This window comes from Myxine glutinosa, chromosome 13, assembly GCF_964187855.1.
Source record: "Myxine glutinosa chromosome 13, kmMyxGlut1.1, whole genome shotgun sequence".
NCBI classification, from domain to species: domain Eukaryota; kingdom Metazoa; phylum Chordata; class Myxini; order Myxiniformes; family Myxinidae; genus Myxine; species Myxine glutinosa.
The window spans coordinates 50,887,679-50,913,132 of NC_136273.1; the positions used below are offsets into that span (position 1 = coordinate 50,887,679).

Genomic DNA, 25,454 nt, shown 5'->3' on the forward strand with positions numbered 1-25,454 from the left:
GCCAGCATCGATACACCAACCCACGAGTGCCCTGTGGCCCTACGGCCTTTAATAATGTGCAGAGCACCCCGTCCTAGCACCAAAAGCACCACCCCATACACACAGTCAGCACCATCCGGTGCACCAATAAAGTGTTCAACAATAATGCACAATTAAGTATCCATGGTCACCGGTGGTGTCGCAGCCGGCCGATGTTCTGCCGCTGGTCTTGCCTTCATGGAGCACTTGGCCTTCGGGCTTCTTTAAAAATAAAGAAAGGCGCCAACCGCGTCCATTTCTAAATTGTGGCCGTCAGGGGGCCAACTATAGTGGTTCACCTCTATGGCATAGGTGCCACGTTGACCCAGAGGTCCATCAACGGGTGGTGCTTGCCCGCAAAAGAACTGCGGTCCATGGTGGGCGGCCACAAAAATTGCGGTCCATATGGTGTATCGATCCAGGCAGCAAGCAGCGAAAGTACAGGCCCACAACTGCAGAGCCAGCACCTCTCTCTCCTCTCTCTCTGCCCCAAAGCCAGATCCTCGGAGGTGGGAGACAAAATAAGACAAGTGAGCAAGGTGGTAAGGGCGCAAAAGTGCACGCAATACAAGGTAATGCACGCTGGGGGCACATGGGAACCAGGTGAGACAGGTACGTTCCTACCGTACGCCCCCCCCCCCCCACCAGGTAACCTACATTGCCCCTCCCTTACCCCTTACTGTATCCACAAAACACAACACTACCCATAAACATCTACTTTACACATCAACAAACGTCCCTACTGTCTTCCCCGTTCCTCCCATAAACCAAATTCGTCTTCTCTCCCTCCTAACCAATCAAATTTGCCATTTCCAACTCTCATCAAAATTTGCCATCTCCAACTCAACATCAAAATTTGCCATCACCAATTCATCATCAGTCCCTCCTAAGGAGGGAGAGATGGAATCACCCCAATGTCTCATCCACGTCGTGATGCGTCTCACAAATCCACACAGCAATTCTCATTTCCTGCAACACAAAACAAAGAAACACAGGTGTGGAGTCATCATCATCACCTCAGGTAAGTGGCTGCGTATGGTGCGACAGGTTCATCAATCCTAACTATTTCCTAAATGACTTTAACAACTTTACATTACCCGGGGTCTTTCCCTGCCAATCCATTAGCCAACTTACACTATGGGTTCTAAAAACCAATTCCCATTGACCAAACTGTGGTGCTTCTCAATTTGGGGTGTCACCCCCCCCCCCCCCCGATTCATCTCCCGGTGCCCTCGCACAATTTCTGGGCTGTGACGTGTAGCTCTCCCAGCAGGTCTACCCACCTGCACACCTCCACCACTGTAGTTGCCACCCGAGCTTACCTGCTCCTCACCCTAACCTAACTAACTGGGGAAGGCCCTCTCGCACTCTCACCCCCTCAGTGCCCTCTCTGGCACGGGCTGCCCGATCCACACCCGGGATCCTCAGGCACCCACTGACACTAACGGCTCCCAGAGCCCACCTGCGGCCTCACCTGGCCGACATCCTCACAGTGGTGGAGTGCCCAAACCAACTACACACACTAACAGGCTACACGCCCAGCCATTTCCACAACACTAATGCACCCATCAACAATACCATTCTTCCACCCGCACCACAGATGCCAATATCCAACCACAATTTACCTATACCCTCTACCTAACACTTACACTACCCGCCCCGGGTATCCGTGATGGGGGTCCACTCTTCCCCCATTCACACCTTCGCACCATGCACACCACTCCGTACCACTTACTCCAACTCTCTCCACACCACTCATTCCAATACTCCATGTATTCCACACACCTATACTTGCACACCTGTGCTCTCATACTTGGTGCCGCCTGCACCCTTCTCTCCCCTAAGCGCATTCGCGCTGATCCACAACACTCACTCCTCATGCACTGCTCCACACACCTGTCCAGTTCTCACACAGCATCATCTCATCGAACTACTCCCCTCTGAAACTTGCGCTTCCCAGTAGTCCCTTTAAACTATTGCGCTCCCTCGTCATTATCATCCACTCTAACCTACCTGCGTCCCCTCTACAGGTATCCTTGTCACTAACTAACCTTAACGTTACCTAATGTCATCTTCGCTAGATCCCTACACACGATATCCTAACCCACCCGGGCTAGTTTTCACTGCCATACACCCCATAAACTATAGCGCATTTGCCCCCATTTGTGAGGGATGACAGAGTTGCCATCCCACCACATCGGGCATCTCCCACTACCAATTTTGCACATCAAATTTCAACAAATCAAAAATTTGCCAATCACTACCCATCATCTGCCAATCATTACTGCCAATCCTTTGCCAATCATCAAATTTTGTTTTTCTAATTTCGGGGCCAAAACACTATCCTCGTCATTACAGTCTACTTACTAATGCCTCTCGGTGCGCCAATTAACTTCTAAAGCTCGGCTTCGTACAGCCAAGCCATGAATGCGGGTTGTTTGGTGCCAGCGGCTGGATACGTCCCGCATTCGGTGCAGGGAAGGAGGTTTACCCGGGCCGAGGTCCCACGCACCACCTTGGCGTGGAGCCATCCAATGTCCCGATCTCGACCTGCCGGCACGTCTCAACAAAAAGTGGTCGCCATGACGACCCTTCCTATCGGGCTGCCCGCTCCGCCTGGTGGAGCACGGACGCGGCCGTTCCAAGCGAGGCCCAGCGTGGATCGCGTACGGCGGTCCTTTTGAACCCGCTGTGGCTCGGATCCCCGCTGGTTCTCGCGGCACGCGAAGCCCGGCACGCACCGAGGGCCCGATTCGGCTATAAGTCGCTCTAACCGCTAACCCGGTTACCGTCGATGCCTCACCTGCATGCTTACACCCCGCAGCCCGTTCCTTGCTTACACATCTAGCCGTCTCCATGCTCCTCGTCGTACCTTCTCTTACACACCTCGGTACACTCATTCCGCTCCCAGCCTTGGTCACACACCTGACCACCGAACACTTTGGCACACATTCGTTGGTCGCACACCTCACCAACACACCTCTTCGCGCCCCTTCCTCGGTCACCTCCTCTGTGACAATCACAGGTGTGCTTTCACTCGCACACCCAACCACGTGCCTCACTACCAATTCCAGCGTGCATTCCCACACCCGCTCTACCATTCCAGGTGTGCTTCCTTTCTCACCTGTCACAACCAACTCACGCTCCGTGTCACTCTTACTACTCTCACCTCCACTCTTGACAGCGCACTCGCCCTTACTCTCGACAGCGCACTCTTTCCTCATGCACCCGTCCGTTACACACCTTTCTCGCGCACACTCTTGCGCACACTCTCCCGTCACACCCTTTGTAACACTCACCACAGGCGTGCATTCTTCCTTACTTTTGACAGCGCACTCTTTCCCCATGCACCTGTCCGTCACACATCTTTCTCGCACACCCTCTCCCGTTACATCCTCTGTAACACTCACCACAGGCGTGCATTCTCCCTTTACACCCTCCGTAACACTCCTCACTACGCGCTTCCATGTGCTCCCTCGCACACGCGCTACGACCGACTCACTCTCGACAGCACCCTCACTCCTTGGCACGCACTTTTTCCTCACACACCCCAGAGTCGGACTTTCTCGCACAACTCCTTTTTCGCACACCAGACCTGTCGCACACTTCACCAACGGCCTCTCACGAACACCCGGGTCCATCTCGACCCCCAAGCTCATTAAATCACCTGGCGCATCATACGCACGACCATATTGGTCACCACTTACACCGGGTCCTCTTTCTCTTCGCTTCTCCTCCATCACCTGCGAATCCCTCATCCGGTTAATGAGCACATCATCACGATCCGAACACAGACTTTAGACCAATTCTTTTACTTCCTCCTTTATCTCTTTCTTATCCTCTCTCCGTCGCTTCTTAATTTCGCTCACCCCTTCTTCCACTTCTTCTAATTTCTGCTTCACCTCTTTTATTTCCCGGTGCGTCTCCTCAAGTTCGTCCTCTAAGGCTACCTTGACCGTTTCCATGTGCGTCCTCACCTGCCGGTCCTTCGTCTCCATTACCTCTGTCACCTCGTCCAACCTCGTTGTCAGTCCCTCACGTACCATCTGACATTGCCTCTGTGTCGCTATCAAGTCATTTTTTAGGTCATTTTGTGTCGCTTTTAACCCTCCTATTACCGCAGTGTTCCTTTGAACCTGCTCCGTTAGTTCTTTTTGTCCCTCCGTCAGCTGTTCTACTCCCAGCGTCAACTCCTCTATACCACCTTGCAATTTTACAGTCCCCTTTCTCACCTCCTTCTCCATGCGCTCCTTACAGTGCCTCACCTCCTCGCGCACTCCTCCGACCTCCTCACTCACACCTCTTCTGATCTCTTCTCCCATCACTTGCATCTCCTGCCCAGATGCCACCCTCATCTGCTCCATTTCCTCCCTGTGAGCATCCAATTTAGTTTCTACCCCCATTCTGACCCCCTCTATCTGCTGCCCCATTTGTTTAACTTCCCTTTCCGCTTGGTCCCTCATGTCCCTCAATTTGCCTTCCATACTGTTTTCTAACCCCTCTAACCCCTTTTTCATCCCTTCCATTTGATTCTCCTGAACGGCCATTCTGTTTTCCACCCCCATTAACCCCTCCTGTATTTCCCCTAATCTATTGTCTAATCCCTCTATTCTACTCCCTAACCCTCCGATCTGGGCCCCCATCCTTTGTTCTAACCGTTGGCTATTGGCCCCCATGTCCTCCCTCAATTTCTCGCTATTGGACCCCATGTCCTCCCTCAATTTCTCGCTATTGGACCCCATTTGGCCCTCCAATCGCTCACCCTGAGCATCCATCCGGTTCCCCATTACCCCCAATTGCTCACTCTGCAGTTTGAGGGACGCCTGCATTTGCACCATAAATTGCTCCATGAGGGCCTGCATTTGGGCCATCCCTCCCACTTGTGCAGCGGGTGCGGCCGCCGTAGCTGTGTGCGAGGCGCCATTTTGCGCGCCCGCAACCTCGTGCGCGAGGACGCCATTTTGCGAACCTGCTGCCCTCACTGCTTCACTCTCCTCATGTCCCTCAATTTGGTCCTGGATCGACCCTGCCTCACTCTCCTCTACCGGAACCCAGCCGTCTTGATCTGCCATAGCGCGACTTTCAAAATTCGGGTTTTTATTTTTGTAAAACAAAATCAAATTTCGCCGTTAATAATTTCGAGCGCGTGAAGCGCGCTTCGGGTCCAATCCCACTTCCTGACACCAATTGTTACGGACACGACTTAGATGTTATGATGGGCCGAGCGGAATGGCCGCCGTGTTCGCACAGTTTACCCGATTCCACCCGACGTTGACCAAATCGCGCTATGCTAAATCAATGAAGGAAAGGACACAACGGCTGGGATAAATGAAACGACACAAGGGGTACAGTTCTCAAGACCTCCGGAGGAGGATATAATTGGTGGTGGAGAAAAGGGGTAGATTACAAGGTATGAGGTAAAGCACAGAAAAGATGGGCACTTAGACACAATCTTATCTAGCCCAGACAGACCACAGACAAACGGAACAAGACTGACTTACACAGGGATTGATGGCAGGGAAGGACAGGCAGTCGATAGCACAAGGTGCACCTTGGCTCAGGGACAGGATACAGCACGGTCCAGTAGATGCAGGGAGGTGTCACAGCGCTCGGTTGGTGGCGTCTCTCTTCCTTCAAGTCCAGCGCGCATCTGACGTCACCTCCCTCTTCCTGCGCATGCTCAGCGGGGAGTGACACGCCCTCGGCTCGTTGGCTCCGCCCCAGATGGAATCGGTCCACCGCTTCTATTGGGTGCGGGGGGTTACCGGGCTCCGCCCTTGACGAGGAGCTGACAGCGAGCCCCTACGTGGTAACCCCGTCGGAGCACATGTTCGATGGCGGCTAACCAAGCCGGAGTGAGGACGCGCTCTCCCCGCGCCGCCGCCGTTGTTGTTGCTGTTGTTGTTGTTGTTGTTGCTGAACCGTGAGGAAGAGCTGCGGGGAGGTATTGGGAGGTCCTAAACTTCCTAACGGTGCCATACAATCACATTCTGGTGCAACGAAGAGTCAGAATTAATGGAAACGAGTCCTTAACTGACATAGACTAAGAATAACTAGCAAGATGTCCTATAGTTGTCTACGTGAGATGCGGTGGACCTGGATGCGACATTTAATGGGGGAAATAGGGGAAGGTCGGGTCTACAGAGTGTTGTTTACAGAAAATGGGACTAGGGAATGGGGGATTGGGGATAGTTGGGAAGTATTGGGGAAATAGGGGAATATTTACAAGCGGATATGGATGGAGGCCAATCTCATATCCGCAACAATATATATATATTTATTTGTAAATACATATTTGTATATATCTATCTATCTATATATATCTGTGCAGCGTCTGTCCTGTCCTGTGTTGTCATGTCTTGTCTTGTCACTGAACTACTTTCTCAAACTTTTGTGAAATCGTACCAAATTTCTGGAATGCACATATTTATCTATATATCTACACATCTAGGCAGTGTCTGTGTTGTGACTTAACGACTCCCTCAAACTTTGTTTCCGTGGTTGTGAAGTGTTTTTGACAAGGTTGTGGTGGTTTTGAATCACGTGGTGGTGAGGTATTTTGAATTATGTGGTGGTGAGGTGTTTTTAAATGACGTGGTGGTGAGGTGTTTTTAAATCACATGGTGGTGAGGTGTTTTGAATTACGTGGTGGTGAGGTATTTATAATTACGTGGTGGTGAGGTGTTTTTAGCCGCGTCGCAAGACGCTGGTCATAGAGTGCCCTCTGCTGTTGTTGTTGTTGTTCTTCTTCTTCTTGTTCTTCTTGTTCTTGCAGAGAAGACAAAACCTCAAAGCTCCACCCATTCTGGGAACCATAGCTCCACCCATTGTGGGAGAGGCTTCATATAAACAAATATCCACCATTTTATTAACTCGCATAGCTTTGAGGCCTGTTTTGTAGGCCCGTGGTGTCTTCCTCTCTCACACAGTTTTATTTCAAATCAAATTCGATATATCATTTCATTTTTCACAGTCGCTAACATAGTTTTAGACTCGGTTGAAAAAAAACGGGAAGAAAATCCGATGGAAGTTGCCCTTTATAGAACGAAATGAATTCTCAAAGGCCTGTAACTTCAAGTCCATTGAGATATATTTAGTTTAAATCGCGGCATGGTCAGTCATACACCGCCCGAAATAACAGACGGGAAAATGCCGAGATATATACACAAAGAATTAAGGTAAGCACCCCCCCCCCCCCGTTTTTTTACAACCTCGCACATTACAAGTTTGTTGTCGTCAAAACAGTGTAATATACCCATGATATTGCTATATTTTCTGGAGAAGTGATATTATGGTCACATAAAAACAACAATCATGCCGTTTTCAATATTTTATTCTGAATAATTTAAGGTGAAATTTTTTGGGAATTTTAGGCATATTTTCACCTCAATTTAAGTATGGAGCTATAGGTCCATCACGGACAGTGTGGATGACGTTTATGTTTTCTAACGTACAGTCATTGTTCTGAGAAGACCTCTCGCGATCTTTGCGTCAATAACGTGTGTAGGACCCACGTGATCGGATCACTGACTCAACCAATCACTTTTTTTCACTTTGATCACTCAATTTCATCAATGGATAATTGCTAATGTCAGACCAATCATTATTTGATCTCACATACCTTAGAATATATGCCAATGTATACATATACACAAAGAATATATATTAGGGGGTGCTTACCTTAATTCGTTGTGTAGGGGTGCTTAACTTAATTCTTTGTGTATATTAAAAATTCGTCCATTTGATGACAATCGTCACGATGAAATATTTAATTTATACGTCGTCACAATAATGTGGAGAGAGGAGCATAGCTTCGTTCACGTGTCGCCACATACGGGAAATTGCCGAGATATATATATTTTTAAATCGCGGCATGGTCAGTCATACACCGCCTGAAATAACAGACGGGAAAATGCCGAGATATATATTTTTTTCAATCGCGGCATGGTCAGTCATACACCGCCTGAAATAACAGACGGGAAAATGCCGAGATAAATTAAAAATTCGTCGCCACACACAGGAAATTGCCGAGATATATTTTCACTTTGCACAAAAATAACATCAAGTAATCGAATCAATACGAATGTCCTGTGCCTATAACATCGACGTTATAGGCACAGCTGCATCTAGGCATTGTGTAACATCGACGCGGCTTTTGTTTTAATTAAAACTTTTTGTACTTGTTAATTATGTGGTGGTGAGGTGTTTTAAATTACGTGGTGGTGAGGTGTTTATCGTCCCAAACTTCCAGTCTGCACCTACCCCTCCAGCCTTGACGTGCTGTTGTTTTTTTAATCGTTTTTTTTTCTTCAACCTAAATTGCTTATAAAAATGTAATATCACAAATACTACAAATACATTTCTGCAAAATAATCGTGTTATGATTGGTGTAAATCTTGATAACACAACAACTCGGGTACACGGTCCAGTCATTGTCCTCAGCTAAATAAGCCCGTTTCTCATTGACATTAACGCCGCGTGATGAGGTAAAACAGACTCTATCAATATAGAAATACATACATTTCAAATACACCATCTGGGGGCGCTCGAAACCTAAAATGGCTGCACAGTAAGACCAGATGCCCGACACAGAGACCATGGTGCAATCGTACGGAATTGATCGAATCCCACGAAAGACTGCATATCGCCAGCATTCATGAAGAGACTGCAAGGAAATGTTTCCGGGCGGTGTATAGGCGGCGAACTACCGCCGAGCTTGCCTTTTCCGTGTTAAAAAGAAAGATCAGGAACAAATATCTTTAATGTTACATTAAACAATGAATATTCGATGGATTGTGTTGGAAATAATGTTGCCCAAAGCCGAGCCTTGTTTTTTCGCCCCCTATCTGGGTTTTGAATGGAGATGGACGGGTTCGGGCCGCAGCTCAAGCTGCTCAAGATGAATGATCAGGTGCGGGAATTGCAGACCATCCTACGTGACAAGTAGGTACCTTTCCTTCCATTTGAACGTGTCCCCCACCAATCTTGATGGTAGATATTAATTATTTATTTACATTTAGAGTTCACTTCCGGTGTTTTAATTACGTCTGCAAGTCTCGACAATGAAGTGCTTTTCAACGTAGCTCTGTTTATTTCTTTTTCCTTTCACGTACTTTGCAAAGTATATATGTTGCTTATATAAATTGAACAATAAACTCCCTAATCTTACAGGAAACTCGGTGTAAGTTCAGTTACTAAGCAGCTTGCTAGCGCTTGCCAAGCCAGCCGTTCCTTTAACGATTTTGAAGAGTACTTGCTTGAGTGTTTAAGCCGCCTGGCGAGCGCTCTACAAGAAATTTGGTAACTGAACACACCCCCTGTTGCTACTTTCGCAGATCTACTGGAATCTTGTACAGACACGTTCGTATTTCCAAACGGTCCTTCCCGGTAATCGATGGGTATCAAAATATGTACTTATACTATAAGTGGTGAAACGTCCTATGGAAAATACAAAAATGATGTTAACCAGCTTTTGGTTTCCTGACTGAAACATGAAAATTGTTCTGTGAAATGTCCAAGTTGCTGTTTCATCAGTTCCTCCTCCTTCTTCAGCTTCTTATTCCTATTTCTTCTTTTCCTTCTTTTTTTCTTTGCGTCGTCTTCTTCCTGATGCGGTTCTTCCCATTCTTTTTCTCTTTTTTTTCTTTTGCCTTTTCTTTCTTCATATTATTTCTATTTATTCTTATTCTCTTTCGCTTCTTCTTCTTTTTAATATTGTTGTTTTTGCTCTTGTTTTCTTTTTATTCTTTTTCCCTCTTGTTTTGTTATTTTTACTTTTCTCTTGGTTTTTTTTTGTTCTTGTTTTCTTTTTCTTTTCTTTTTTTCCTCTTTACATTTCCTTTTTTTCTTCTTGTTTTTTTTGTTCTTGTTCTTTTTATTTTCCTTGTTTTTTTTTTTTCATGTGCCCCCTTGGCCCTTCGGGGTAATGTAGAGACTGTTTCATTGATTCTCATAGTCAGCCACGTGATTTTTGACGTCATGCATTTTCCCAGGCTCCACTTTCTTACAAAATGAAAAGGGCCACAGCAATATCTACCACATGCTCACGAAGCAAAAAGCGTGGTTAAGCAATCGACACGCATATACCTGGCTGCATTTTGTTAAGAGCGTACATTGAAAACCGTTCATCATAGGAAATGAAACTTTACTACATGTTGCATGACTATTTAATATCGCACATATTGAGCGTACATTGAAAACCGTTCAACGGAGGAAATTGAAACTTTACCACATGTTACATGACCATCTGAAATAGCATATATTGAGCGTACATCAAAAACCATTCAACGTAGGAAAATGAAACTTTACCACATGTTACATGACCATTTGATAGAGCGCATGTTGGGCGTACATGGAAAACCGTTCAACGGCTGGTGGCTGGTGAGAACAAGCAAAGAAGAAGAAGTACAATATCCTGTTTAATGATCTCCCAATTTATACATTTAACATTAGCGATCTATTCTGGCGTCTTTATCAGCCTTGGTAGTTATGAAAATACTCGAACGAGAATAAAAGCTACTTTGTAAAGGCTAGTGAATGTACTCCATAGTAGACTTTTCAAAGTATAATTTGTACACATTTACCTCAGAAGTGTAGATACTCACCTCAGAAGTGTAGATACAAGTGTAGATACATCATCATCACTTACTCACCGCAGGCAGGTTGGTGGTCTTTCTGTTTTCTACCGACTCCTCTCCGGCCTTGCTCCCCCAGCTCTCCCTGGGCTCTGTCCCCCAAATATTCCGACAGGTCGCACAAGATCTGCCTGCAACCCTCTTATGGTTAAACTGCCAAAATCAAGACTCTCTGCTCACCTTCACTCCTTCAATCCTCTTTTCTCCCACCTCTGGAACAAACTCCCTCACTCTCTTCAATCCCACTCCTCCCTCCAGGTCTTTAAAACAGCTGTTCACCACCATCTCTTATCTTCCCCCATCCAAAACCTTGATCTTTTCTACCCCCGCCAATTTCACCCCATATCCACTTTTTTGAAATACAAACTTCTTTCCTGGAAGTCCTTGGTGTCCTTGTGTTTGTACCCCACTCCCCCCTTCCCACGCCGCCTCCCCCAAAGCCCTCGCCCTCCCACACATCTCCCGATGTCCCTGCTCTCAAATGTTGTGTTTATGTGCTTCCCCTTCTCTCCCCATCTCGTCTCCCGCTCCACTTTTTATATACTTTGTTTGTTTGTCTGTTTGATTTGTTTGTGTGATAAATGCTAGCTCTTTCACAAGCCTCGATTATGTATACAAAAAAAAAAGAAAAAAAAGATGCAATTACAAATTTGTTAAACTGCGGGGGTAATATTCTATGAATACCCTCAAGTTATAATATGCAACGAGAACATTTTTTATTACTGCTAGATTTACAAGATGCAGAAACGCCGTTAGCACTATCTGTGACGTGACTAAATGGTCAAAGTCATGCCATAGAGGCATAGATAGTGCTGACATCAATTTGTGACATGAAAAATGCTGAGTACCTTATGAACCGTAGTTTATTATTGAACTTCCACTTTGTCCATTGGAGTTAATAACATGTTCCATTGATCAGAAGAGAGAAGAGAAAATAAGATGGTGGAGTTATCAGCAAGGGTAGAAGATGTTGGATGTGGAATAAAGCATGAGGTTAGCATGTGTAGCACTCTTGAAATGCTGAACAGAAGAGAGGCACATGGTAACGGTACACAGTTGGTTCCACCAACCCGACCTGATAAATCAGTCTGGTTTGTGCAATGGCCGAGATGCCTACTGGTGTGACTCTGGAAAGTCACTCAAATACGATCGCAACTGGGCCCATGCGTGAAAATGTTTACGGCTTTTAGATGCTTTCATGCAACCAAGGAAGAAATGAGTACAAATAACAAGATTTGATTGGTTACAACATCGAAATCGAGTTGTTGCTGCAGCTTCTCTGTTATTTGAAGATTACAAAATTTCATCATCTGATTTTCTGCTCGAAGAATTTCCAAGCTGATTATAGATTTCCCTTTAAATTACTTCTCTTTTGCATGGATCTAACTTTGAGGATTTTTGTGGTCACAATTTTCGCGAAAGTTAGGATGAGGACCAATCCTTTTTGCATCTTCAGATTATTAGGGCTGCTGAAGCAGTTTCTTGGCTATTGGGCACAATCCTGGACGGGTCACCACTCCGACGCAGGATACCCGAATGGCTCATTCATCCCAGTAAGCTGGTACTCATTTTGCTGACCTCGAAAGGATGACGGGCTGAGTCAACCCACCTGGTGTTAATTCAACAGCATGACAGGGGCTCGAACTCAGGACCCTAAGATCTCAAGCCAGCCACCTTAACCGTTAAGCCAACACTAGGCTGGCGAAAGTTAAGTCCAGTGAATACATATTTGTTATTGTTTCCATGAAAACATAGACAGTAATCACAGAATATTATAACAAAACGACAGACTGACTACTTCTTGATAACCTTTTATTTAAAATAATCAATATCATAAAATAATCTGATGGGAGGAGATCCTGCCGCTTGCTATCCACCAGGACTTCAACTAGTTGTAGGTATCCAAAGTTATCCATGCCTTCACGTCTTGCAATACTTTTAGTAAACACGAGATATTTCACTAAATCTGGATATAGAATGGTTGGATAGTTCGATCCTGCTTCTGGGCCTTGCTATATTCAGCAATTCATCTGGGTCTGCGTTGCCTATAACCTGTATTCTTATAATATTGCTCCTTAGACAAAGTGTCCAATGTATCGACATTCGGGACAAGCTTTGACCCCAATTACTTGGCCATGAAGGCACACAAAGCACAATATCTCAACCAATCTAAACGTGGGTGGTTTTACTTTTAAACTGTTGCGGTACTAAGCTTTGCCTCAGATGGTTGGAGGTGCTGTAGCGGCGCTCTGGTGCACTCCGGCACCACTACACCCCTTGTTGTGAGTGACGGTGCGCGGCATTGTGGAATGCTGTGCTTATAAGGTTCCTTCTGATTACTCCAATGCAGTAGGTGGAGGTGAATTGGTGAGCTGTCGGAGTGATCAAAAAGGTGGAATGGTGAGCTGTTGTGGCATGGTCAAATTTTGTGGAGGTGTATGCCCGTCATGTTGCTGTTTCCCACTTACCTTTTTCCTTTCCATCTTGTACCATCCCATCCTTGACCATTTTATTAATGGGTTGTATTGTGTTGGGATGTCAATTATTTTATTTGTTATACCAGGCTATACATCGCTGATGTGTGGCATCCAGTAGATGAAGGAAGTTCTTGAACTCAATTTAGGTTTCAAAATATTTATGTACGTTTGATACGCAAATGTTAAATATCGTGAAACAACTTTAAAGAAAAAACTTCAAAAGATAATTCCCCCGAAAAATAAGTACAGGTATTGGATAAATAAAATGGAAACCCCAATGTAAAGTCACTTAATGGGAGTTGGGCACTATATGCGCAAGTGCGGCCTGTATGCACCGTGGCATGGAGTCCACTAGCGTCTGGGATCCTGCAGGAGGGATGCGGCACCATTCTGCCATGAGAAAGTCAATCAACTCACACCTGTTTGATGGAGGTGGAAAACTTTCTCAGGCGTCGATCCAGAGTATCCCATAAATGATTGATTGGGTTCAGATCTGGTGACTGAGAAGGCCATGACATATGGATAACATCAGTGTCATGTTCATCAAACCATTGGGTGACCACATGTGCTGTGTGGTTGGGGATATTGGGGGGTAGGGGAGGAGTCTCTTCTTCTTCTGTCGTATGCAGTACAGAACTGCAGGTAGCATTACTGGCTGAGGGCATGGTTGTGCTGCTGATGCAATGCACCTATTACCAGTACACTGGTACTCATTTTGCCAACCCCAGAAGGATGACTGGCTGAGTAAACCCTACCTGGTGTTTATTCAATGGCCAACTGGGATTCAAACTCAGGACTATAGGATCCGAATCCAGCTACCTTAACCATTAACCGTTAAACTAATTAGGTCTCCTCCTGCAGCCATGCTAGCTGTAATTATAGGCAACCAGGCTTGTGCAGCATTTTTATACATGACCCTAAGTGTTCTGGGATGTTATTTGCTTCATTAACACATGGGCCACATTTGTTTTTTTCATAATTGTTTCATTGTACGTTTTTGTTTTTTTTATGATCCTTGCAATGATTGCCAACAAATAACAGCTAATTGTTGAAGATTACTTTTGTCTCCATCGACCTAAGACCTGATTTATAAAATACTGACGTGTGACTCCCCTTGGTTAATACCGGGAGAGTCACGGATGGCCAAAGCCAGCTTTAACTCCAAAGGCGTTCAGTTCAATTGCAGACTTTTATCTATGCGGGGGAATAAGGGCGAGAAAGCTGAAGTGCTTACCTGAGCGATCCCTCCAGGCAGTCTTCAATCTGCGGAAAATAACTCTCACGAAAACGGATTTAAAATGGACAGAAAATAACGAAAGGATTTATTAAATAAAATGCCGGTAACAAGAAAAACGCGACGGTAAAACTAAATTCCTACAGGATCCTTCACACCATAACAAAGACACAGGAAGAAAAGAACGTTGGAAAATAAAAACGTGCTGTTTATCGTGCACTTAGCTCTGATCAGCTCATGAGGGTCTCACCAGGGTCTGCGAATGGGTCCGGGCTGGCGTGCGTGCGAAGCGTGCGCGTTGGCGGGAACTAGGCCTCGTTGCGCCTGTTCGCGCTGCAGCGCTCGCACCAGGCCTCATCACGCTGCAGCGGCAAGTCGCGTGTCGTTTCCGCCTGCAAAACTCTGCACGTCTCCCGGCGGCGTCTCTGAACACGGCCGGTCCAAGCACAAACGCGTGAAGGAGAAGAACAAGGGAACCAGAGGAGAGCAAGAACAGGGCAAGATCGGAGGGTCAGAGAACAAGAGTCCAGGGTAAGAGTGAGGGAAAAAGCAAGAGTCCAGGGTAAGAGAGCAAGAGGGCAAAGGGTAAGAGAGCAAGAGGGCAAAGGGTAAGAGAGCAAGAGGGCAAGCAGAGGCAAGAGCAAGGGGGAAAATGTGGGTCCTCCAGTTCTTTTAACGTCAGGTTGTGAAGTCATCAGCGCTTCTCCACCAATCAGCGCACCGCTTCTTGCTCGCCTCTGACGTCCTCGGTGGTCCTTGCCAATCGGCGCTCGGCTTCCTCCTCGGCCTTCCTTCCACCAATCAGCGGGTAGCTTCTTGCTCCGCCCTGGCCAATCACGGCTCCTCGGGGCGTGTCTTCAGCCTGCCTGTCTTCCGTGGTGCTGTAGCTGGTGCGTCCCAAATGGCAGTGTTTAGAACTGGCTTCCGGTTGGTTTTATGGTTATTATTTACCTCCTTTACATTATTGACCTCCGCTTCCGGTCCGGTATGAAGAGGACGCAGGCGTCACATGCTCGCCGCTTCTTCGACCGGGCCACTGTCAGTTGCTTGCTTTTTTGGTGGTCGTGCGGATTTTTTGGCCATTGAGTCTGCCCTCTGCATAGTCCCGGCTCTGCTCCCTGCTTCGCCTGCCCGGCTCCTTCACCTGCTCGCTGTTTCCTCGGGCACGCTCTCGTGGGTTGTGACCATCGCGGCGGTTTGGTGGCGGTTTCCCGCCGTGATCTAGATTTGTAGCGGCGGCGGTCGATTGCCGCTGCATTTGCCCCTTTGCCGTGATCAACCTTGGCCTCGTGATCGTCTCTTTGCTCCTGCCTGCCCTCTGCTTGGTCCCGGCTCTGCTCCTGGCTTCACCTACCTGGCTCCTTCGTTTCCTCGGGCCCGCTCCCGTGGGTTGGGACCATTGTTTCACCTCCTCAACCTTGGCCTCGTCTCGTCTCTCCGCTCCTGCCTGACATGGCTCTGTGGTACTCCGCCGCAAGGCTCCTTCTGCTCAATACCCGCTCCACCCCATCATGCATCTCTGCCATCAAATCAAATGGACTCCTCCGACGACCCAGGTACATTCACCGTGGCTCCGGTCGTAAGTTTGTATATTTGCAATCAGGTCACTCCATCCCCGTCCTCTGGTCGGCTCAGCGCACCTGGTCACAGCAACGCACACAATCGCACCTCCTGCCTATGAACCCTGGCTAAATCACCTGAATTCATCCCTGCTGTTCAAAACAACATCAAGCTCACCCTGTTCAACACCCGGTCCCTCAACAACAAATGCCTCATCCTGAACGAATACATCCTGGATAACAAACTGGACTTTCTCTGTCTCACCGAAACCTGGCAACAACCTCTGGACTACTACACACTCAACATCACCACACCCAATGGATATTCCTACGTCAATAAACCACGCTCGGGGGGCCGAGGTGGTGGAATTGCCGTTATCCACCGTCAAGACATCAGGACCAGCCTCATCCCCATCGCCTCATCCTCATCATTTGAACACCTGGCTTTTAAACTCTCTGGTCACACGCAGTCAGTCATGGCTGTCGTCTACCGCCCTCCCCTGCCACACCCATCATTCCTGTCTGACTTCTCCTACTTTCTGACCCAGCTATGTTCCCTCTCCCCCTCAATCCTCCTCCTTGGTGATTTCAATATCCACATGGACTCCACTGACCCCACAATAACCACTGACTTCACTGATTTACTCACCTGCTTTAACCTCACTCAACATGTCGACTTTCCTACCCATATCCGTGGTCACATTTTGGACCTTGTCTGCTCCACTGGATTAAATTTGCACCATCTCTCTGGCTCCGACCTGACCCTCTCTGACCACTTAGCTATCACTATGACCATCAACATCCCCACCCCAACACCAAGACATTATCGCACTATCACCTTCCGTAAGCTAAACGCTCTTTCACCTACCTCATTCTCATCCACCCTCTCTGAAAAAATGTCCACTTCTGCCTTCGTTGACCTCCACACCCCTTCCGACCTCACTGACTACTACAACCACACTCTCTCCTCCTGCCTTGACCAGCTTGCGCCTGTAAAAACCAAAACAGTTTCTTTCACCCATTCTGCTCCCTGGTTTACCCCTGAACTCCGCCTGATGAAAACTCGTGCTCGCCAACTTGAAAGACTCCGCAATAAAACAGGTCTCACAGTTCACTCCCAAGCCTACAAGGACCACCTACAACACTACAAAGATGCCCTCTCCTGCGCCCGCTCCGCCTACTACTCTCAAATTATCCACTCTGGCTCCGGAAACCCAAAAGCACTCTTCTCGACAATAAACAAACTCCTCCGCCCCCTGAACACCACCACCCAGTCATTCACAGTAGACAACTGCATCTCCTTCCTCTCTTTCTTCCAACGCAAAATTGACAACATCTACAACAGCTTGACCACCGCCGCACCCGCTCCCCCTCCAACCACCTGCCCCCCCTTGTCCTGCCATCCCCTGTCTCGGTTCTCCCCAATCTCCCCTACTGACCTCTCTGAACTCCTCATAGGAATTAAAACTGCCACCTGCACTCTTGACCCCATCCCCTCCGGGTTTGTCAAGGCCTCCCTCCCTGCTCTCTCTCCACTTATCATTGCAACAATAAACTCCTCCCTGTCTACAGGCATCGTCCCACCTTCCCTCAAAATTGCTGCTGTTACCCCCATTCTAAAAAAACCTGGTCTAAACCCTGACACCCTGAACAACTTCAGACCCATCTCCAACCTACCCTTTCTGTCAAAAGTTTTGGAACGCGCTGTAGCCACTCAACTCAAACATCACCTCTCTGCCAATAACCTGTATGAAACATTCCAATCCGGATTCCGCTCCAACCACAGTACTGAAACTGCTCTCCTCAAAATCACCAATGACCTTCTCCTCTCCTCTGACGCTGGCAACCTCAACATTCTCGTCCTCCTCGACCTCAGCGCTGCCTTTGACACCATCGATTACACCATCCTCCTCACCCGACTTGAATCCACCTTTAACGTTACCGGCACTGCCCTCTCTTGGATTAAATCGTACCTCTCTGACAGACGCCAGTTCATCTCCATCAATAACTGCAAATCCCCCACTGCGCCCCTCCCCCAAGGTGTCCCCCAAGTAAAGGTTCAGTTCTTGGCCCCCGCCTCTTCATCCTTTACCTGTCCCCCCTCGGTCACTTAATCCGCCGTCATGGTCTCCAATTCCACTGCTTCATCGAAGACATCCAGCTTTTCATCTCCACCAAGTCCGTCTCCACCGACACCCACTCTATCCTGACAAACTGCATCACAGAAATAAAATCCTGGCTTCAAATCAACTTCCTCAAGCTTAACTGTGATAAATCTGAAATAATCATCATTGGCCCAAAAACGCTCATAAAATCCACCCATAACTTTGCCCTCAACATCGACGGTATCCCAGTGTCCACCTCCCCTCACATCTGGAATCTTGGCGTCATCTTTGACCAAACCCTCTCCTTCGACAAATACACTAAACAGATCACAAAGTCAGCCTTCTTTCACCTGAAAAACATTGCCCGTCTCCGCTCATCCCTCTCCTCCATGGCTGCAGAAACCCTCATCCACGCCTTCATCACCTCCCGTCTGGACTACTGCAATAGCCTCCTCTATGGTTCACCATCAAAAATCACCAATAAACTCCAATACATTCAGAACTCCGCTGCCCGTCTACTCACCCATTCCCGGACCCGTGACCACATCACCCCCGTCCTTTGCAAGCTTCACTGGCTCCCCATCCCCCAGAGAATCCAGTACAAAATACTCCTCTTGACATACAAAGCCCTCCATAACCTGGCCCCATCCTACCTGGCTGACGTCCTCTCCAGACACACTCCCACCCGCAACCTCCGCTCTGCTGGTACCAACCTCCTGACCCCCTCCATCCGGACCAAATTCCGATCCTGGGGGGACAGGGCCTTCTCCATCGCTGCTCCCACCCTCTGGAACTCACTACCTCACACCATCAGAGACTCCTCCTCACTCACCACATTCAAAACATCACTAAAGACCCACCTGTTCAACACTGCATTCAACATTCAACCCACAGCATTTAACCCCTGACTATCTCTTCTCCTTCTCCCTCCTTTTGCTTTAAATATTTCCCTATTGATTCTTGTCTTTTTGCAATTGTTGTTTTCATGTATTGTTATGCATTATGTTTTCCACTCTGTCAAAGCGCCCTTGGGCTTCTTGAAAAGCGCTATCGAAAATAAATGAATTATTATTATTATTATTATTATTTAGTGCAATTAATGGGCATTTCTCACTAGTGTCTATTGCGGTGCCATAAAGGATAAATCACATAGGGTAAGACTTACAAGGGATACTTTATCCTTATACCCTAAGCTAGTTAACATGCCCCGCCCCCTTGTGACAGGGACGAATTGTGACAGGGACGAATTGTGACAGGGACCTTACTCTGACATTCGGCTAAACATAACTTATTACATGTGGATGGTTCTTACCCGACATCCAGAGCACCTACCTATACGAATCTACCTGGCTCTACATATCACTACCCCCACAAACATAACAATACAAATCTTCTCCACAACTTGAGTCGCGGGCGTTTAAGAAAAAGGAAAACTCGCAGTGTGGACAGTTGTCAGAGAAGGGAATGCCAAAGAAATGAAGATTGATCATGCACACGATGATTACAAAAAGTATTGGGACAGAAAGTAAACATTTGAGGGTTATTGATTCGCAACTCTGTGTTGGATTACCAATGGAGTTGTCACTTGGCACAAAAAATTCATATCAGAAGACGAGAGATGTCGGGCGTAATTAATTGCACCACTCCTCTTTCGCCGCAAGTACTGTGGTGCCTTGTGTTTTGGGTTTGGTCCTTAAGTGGTGTTACAAATCATTTCAGCAGGTGCCAAAGGTTTCATTGTGCTATGTTGTGGCTCGAGGCTTGTCACTACAGATATCCAGGTTGTCTTGAAGCAATTTGCAACAGGCACAGCGATGTGGCAAGGAACGTCGTCACACTGTCAAATGTAAGGATTTTGACTATCGTACAATATTGCATCAAAGCCGCCAGTGCCTCGTTTTCTAATACTTCATGGTTGAGACTCCCTTATAAAGCACGTTCCATTGCATTTTGGGGAAAAAATAACCAAACTACTGCAGGTTGGGCAGTTTCTTTTCAATTTCGGGTCTGTTGGCCCAATACTTTTGGTCCTCTAGTATATTTTCCAACATCAGGAAAACCATTTTGCCAAACCTGTGGCAGTTGTGGAATGTGTCGTGTAATTTTGTGTAAACTGCACAATTACTTACAGTTTACTTGTGTCGTGTAATTACTTACAATTACTTACAGCACAATTACTTACAGTTTTGGCCAAATATGCTAACTGATTTGCATATTTGGCCAAACTATCATGGCTCTTGTGTGCCATGTCCACCCTGACATGTATCCAATTATGAGTAGTTGTCATAAATAAGAGGCTGCACGTTAATACTATCTTTTGAGGTCTCGCGTTTTATAAATCTTACAGCGTAAATCCTTTTCATTTTGACAAAAGTTGCAACACTTGCAAAAGTCCAACTTTGATGCAAGTAATGACTGTGATGCTGTGAATTCTTACTTCTTTTTTTGCGGAGTTTCCGATTGTAAAAAAATAGACCGTGTAATTGTAAAAGTGTGGGGTAGCCCGAACTTTATGAATGACTGGGAAGGGGGAGAATATTTACTCCCGCCAGGGAGTAATGCGTGTGTGTGTGTGTGTGTGTGTGTGTGTGTGTGTGTGTGTGTGTGTGTGTGTGTGTGTGTGTGTGTGTGTGTGTGTGTGTGTGTGTGTGTGTGTGTTCGTGTGTTTGTGAACAAGATATCTGGAAAAGTTCTGAACGGATTTGGATGAAAGTTGGTGGCATGATTGCCCTTGGGATAAGGAAGAATTGATTAGTTTTTGGTGAAGCTCAGGATATTATTCCCAATCCAGGCATTTTTTGAAGTATTTTTTTACCATTGGAAGATAGGGCTCATTTTAAAAAACATTATCTTCTATATATTCCATATTTAACATTGTGATATGAAAATAGTTTTCATATTTGTTGTAAATGTAGTTTAAACTCGTGGTTATGCGTTAGAGCGGTGTATTTTTTTAGCAGCGTCGTCTTCAATGTTCATTTTTTTTTCTAATAAAGACATATTCTGTCATTTTAAAACCACCAAAGTGTGTATTAGGTTTCCCCGTTTTATAAAATGTATCGATTGATACGTATAATGCTTTAAAACTGTTTTTTTTTTTTAAACCTCAGAAGAGATATCAACATTTAGCTCAGCGAATGTCATTCGCGGTGTCAGTATTTGATGAACTTATAAAGACTTAGTTCCAGATTTGTCAATGGCTGAGGTATATTAACAAACGAATAAAACAGATTTGGCAAAATTCCAACTTTTAAAAAAAAGATCGCATATTCACCCAGGGTTGTGAGAGGCTGAAGAAGAAGAAACCTCGCATGGGCTTCCCAGACCAAATATATAATTCTGGTTCTGGCTCTGCGATTTTCAGGTTTATTTCTCCCGCCAGGGAGTAATGCATTTGATCGTGTGTGTGTGTGTGTGTGTGTGTTCGTATGTTCGTGTGTTCGTGTGTTTGTGAACAAGATATCTGGAAAAGTTCTGAACGGATTTGGATGAAAGTTGGTGGTATGATTGCCCTTGGGATAAGGAAGAATTGATTAGTTTTTGGTGAAGCTCAGGATATTATTCCGGATCCAGGATTTTTTTTTGGAAATTTTTTTGTGAAAGATTTTTTCTGTTTTACTGCATTAAAGCTTTTATTCTTATTCTTAAATGATGTTTTTCTCCTCTAATTCCGAGATATATCAAAATTAATTCTCTGACAGTTAAGGCCGACTTTCTTTTTCATTTATTGTTTTGGGGAGAGCGGATGTTAAACAAAACGTATTATTCCAACTAAACCCACGGCGGGAGTATGCGCTCTACTGAGTGGCGTTCTAGTTAATTGTAAAATTGGGAGGGGGTGAGAGATTAGGTTGGGGATAAATTTTATTAACCAAATTTGATTTGTGATGTAAATTTGTTTCATTGAAGGTTCATGAGTAATGAGATAAAACTTGAAATCCTGTGTTCTTCCTCATTTGTATGCAGCACATGACCTCTGTTGGTTAGAGCAGGAATTTGTCATTTGTTAAGGGTGCCGGCGATAGCTCGCCCGATCTTCGTGAAGGACACCGTGGGATCTTTAACGTCCACCAGCTAATGCTAACAGATGGGACGCCAAGTTTAAAACCCATCCGAGGGACGGCACGGCACACACATTGATGAATTGCCCTGCCTGTAAAACACCGGGATGACATTTTATAGCTGGTTCGGGATTTCAACCAAGGCTAGACAGCTTCGAGGCGAGTGTGCGTACCTCGCGGCTATCCTCCTAGCCCATCTTTGTTGATTTGATGGTTTGTGTTTGATCCCCTCATTTTCTTTCTGACTTTTCAGGTGCACAAGCTGGGGTGATTTTATATTTTCAGCAGATCGCCTGGTAAGTTAAAAAATTATCCCTTTCCTGTCTTAAAACATATTGCTGTGGTAATGCTTTCATGGGGGGTAACTTTACATAGTAGCCTATAGCGATAGTTATTTCCCATATTGCATGTATTGGCGCAACCATGAGGTAATTTAATTGTGAGGTTGGATATGCGTCCTTTTATGTGTAGAAAACAGGTGTCTTCCTTTTTTTTGTACACAAAGTCGAGGCTCGTGTAAGACCTAACACATAGAACACATAAAAACATAAACAGATACACACATAAAACATATAATAAAGGGAGCATGAGACAAAATGGGGTGAAAGAGGGAAGCACAACAACAGTAGAGAACAGGGACATCAGGAGATCTGTGGAAGGGAGAGGGCTGAGGGGAGGGTGGTGAGTATGCGGTATAAAATAAATGAACACTATAATGACTTTCAGGAAAGAAAAGGGAATTCAAAAAAGTCGATTTGGGGTGTATTAACGGGGATAGAAAAGATCAAGGTTTTGGATGGGGGCAGATAAGAGATGGTGGGGAACAGCTGTTTTAAAGACCTGGAGGGAGGACAGGGATTGAAGAGAGTGTGGGAGTTTGTTTCCCAAGGCAGGAAAAAGAGGAATGAAAAAGTGAAGGTGAGCAGAGAGTCTTGATTTTGGCTGTTTCATCAGAAGAGGGTTGCTGACAGATCTTGTGCATCTTGCAGGAATATTTGGGGGACAGAGCACAGACCGGGCGGGGGGGCGGGGGGGGGGGGCAAGGCCGGAGAACAGCCGGCATAAGACAGAAAGTCCACCAACCTGCCTAAAAGAGAGAGTGAAAGGCCCTCAGAATCAGCTTCATCACTGGAGATACCAATGTTTCGTAAAAGCCTTGGTTTCTACAGCGTGAAGCCGAGCTATGTAGGTATGAGGCAGGAACACCGACCCAGAGGGGGGAACAGTATTCCATCAAGCTGCGGATGAAAGCCTTGTATGTGGTGAGGAGCTCAGAGGTGCCAAGGAAGGACTTCGCACGACGGAGGATGCCCAGTCGGCGACTGGCTTTGGAGGCCAGATTTGAAATGTGGTTTGTCCAAGGAAAATTATGGCTGATCATGAGACCCAAAAGTTTTAGTGACTGAACCTCCTCAAGAGGATTGTTAAAAAAGTAGATAGGGGGGTATACCGGATGGTCCTTTCGGAGATAGATAGTGAGAGTGTGGGATTTGTCAGGAATGAAAGGCATGTTTCAAGTATTTGACCATCTCATGATCTTGTCATGGTCTGAAGAGAGGGAAGAGGCTGCTGCCTGTCTGTCTGAAGGAAGAGGGATGTCATGGCAGAGTGTGGAGCAAAGACGAGTCGCAGAGTGACGAGTCTGGCATTTCACTCAGGCCGACTGGGACGGTCTTCAAGCAGCCATCAATCGTCTGGATTGGTCTCCCATCTCCACTGCCTCTGACATCAATTCTTCCTGGGAATTCTTCCAAAGCAAACTGATCTCTCTCATGCACAGATTTATCCCATCTCGCCTTCAGTTGTCTTACCCTTCCTCCCGTCCATGGTACACTGAATCTTGTGGTGAGGCAGTTGCCCTGAAACAACTTGCCTTTGCCTCTTGGAAGGCTAATCCAACTGAAGGAAATCTCAGTTCCTTCCACCAAGCTCGGAACAAGTGTGTGTCTACCCTCAGGAGTGCCAGGAAGCACTATCTCTCCTCACTCAAGAATGAACTCTCAAACCTGTCTCCTTCCTCCAAATCCTGGTGGCGTCTGGTCAAATCCGTTTCTGGTGTTTGTTCCCCCTCCATCCCCTCCCTTACCTCAAATGGCCACACAGTTGACATCGCACGTGACAAAGCCGAATGCCTCAACTCTGTGTTTGCCTCAAAATCCTTAGTCCCAAACCCATCTCTCTCTGTTCCCACCTTTCCCAGTCGAACCAAACTGCTCCTGGACTCTGTGACCTTCTCTCCTGACAAGGTGGAGGAGTTTTTGTCAAACCTCGACTCTGATTCTGCAACTGGACCAGATGGCATCAGCCCACGGGTCCTAAAATCCTGCTCTGCCGCTCTATCTCACCCTCTCTCTGTTCTTTTCACCCTATCTTTTGCTCAAGGTCATCTGCCAGCATCCTGGAAATCAGCAAACATTACCGCTTCACACAAAAAAGGTGCAAAAACAGATCCTTGCAACTACAGACCAATCAGCCTGCTCCCAATTATCAGCAAAGTCATGGAATCCATCATTGCTTCGGATATGAAATCTTTCCTCTTCTCCAATGGCTTGATCTCTGATCATCAATTTGGTTTCAGACCAGGTCACTCTACTCTGGACATGCTGCTTCTGCTGTCTCAACAATGGATGGAGGTCCTCAATGCCAAACAGGAAATCAGAGTTGACTCCCTTGACATATCACGTGCCTTCGATACGGTCTGGCACCCAGCTCTGCTCACCAAACTCTCCTCCTATGGTATCCATGGAAATCTCCATGCATGGCTTGCGGACTTCCTCTCTGGTCGTAGTCAACGTGTGGCCCTGAATGGATTTCTCTCATCTCCCCTTCCCGTTCAGGCTGGAGTTCCCCAAGGCAGTGTGCTGGGCCCTGTGCTTTTTCTGGTCTTTATCAATGATCTCTCCGACTCTCTGGAAAATCCTCTGTATCTCTTTGCTGATGACTCCACTCTCTGCCGCTCCATTCCTCTTCCCTCAGATCGGCAGTCTGCAGCCTCCTCACTCTCTGAAGACCTGGACAAAATCACAGACTGGTCAAACATGTGGAACATGTCTTTCAATCCTGACAAATCTCACACTCTTACTATGTCTCTCCGAAAAGATCGACTGGACAACCCTCCCATCTACTTTCTCAACAATCCTCTCCAAGAAGTTCTGTCGCTCAAGCTTTTGGGTCACCATCTGCCATGATCTTTCTTGGGAAAACCACATTTCCAAGCTGGCCTCCAAAGCCAGTCGCCGACTGGGCATCCTCCGTCGTGCGAAGTCCTTCCTAGGCACGCCTGAGCTCCTCACCACATACAAGGCTTTCATCCGCAGCTCAATGGAATACTGTTCTCCCCTATGGGCTGGTGCTCCTGCCTCACAC

General features: G+C 46.6%; 1 protein-coding gene across 1 annotated transcript in view; it reads left to right on the forward strand.

The window, feature by feature from the left end:
* Positions 1-8,813: 8,813 nt before the first annotated feature.
* Positions 8,814-25,454, forward strand: part of UPRT (uracil phosphoribosyltransferase homolog) — an 84,255-nt gene continuing 67,614 nt past the window's right edge. Inside the window, exons 1-2 of the mRNA XM_078767457.1 lie at positions 8,814-8,961; positions 22,342-22,384. Coding sequence (XP_078623583.1) covers positions 8,876-8,961; positions 22,342-22,384 — 129 coding nt within the window. The 5' untranslated portion in view covers positions 8,814-8,875. The remainder of the gene's footprint in view (positions 8,962-22,341; positions 22,385-25,454) is intronic.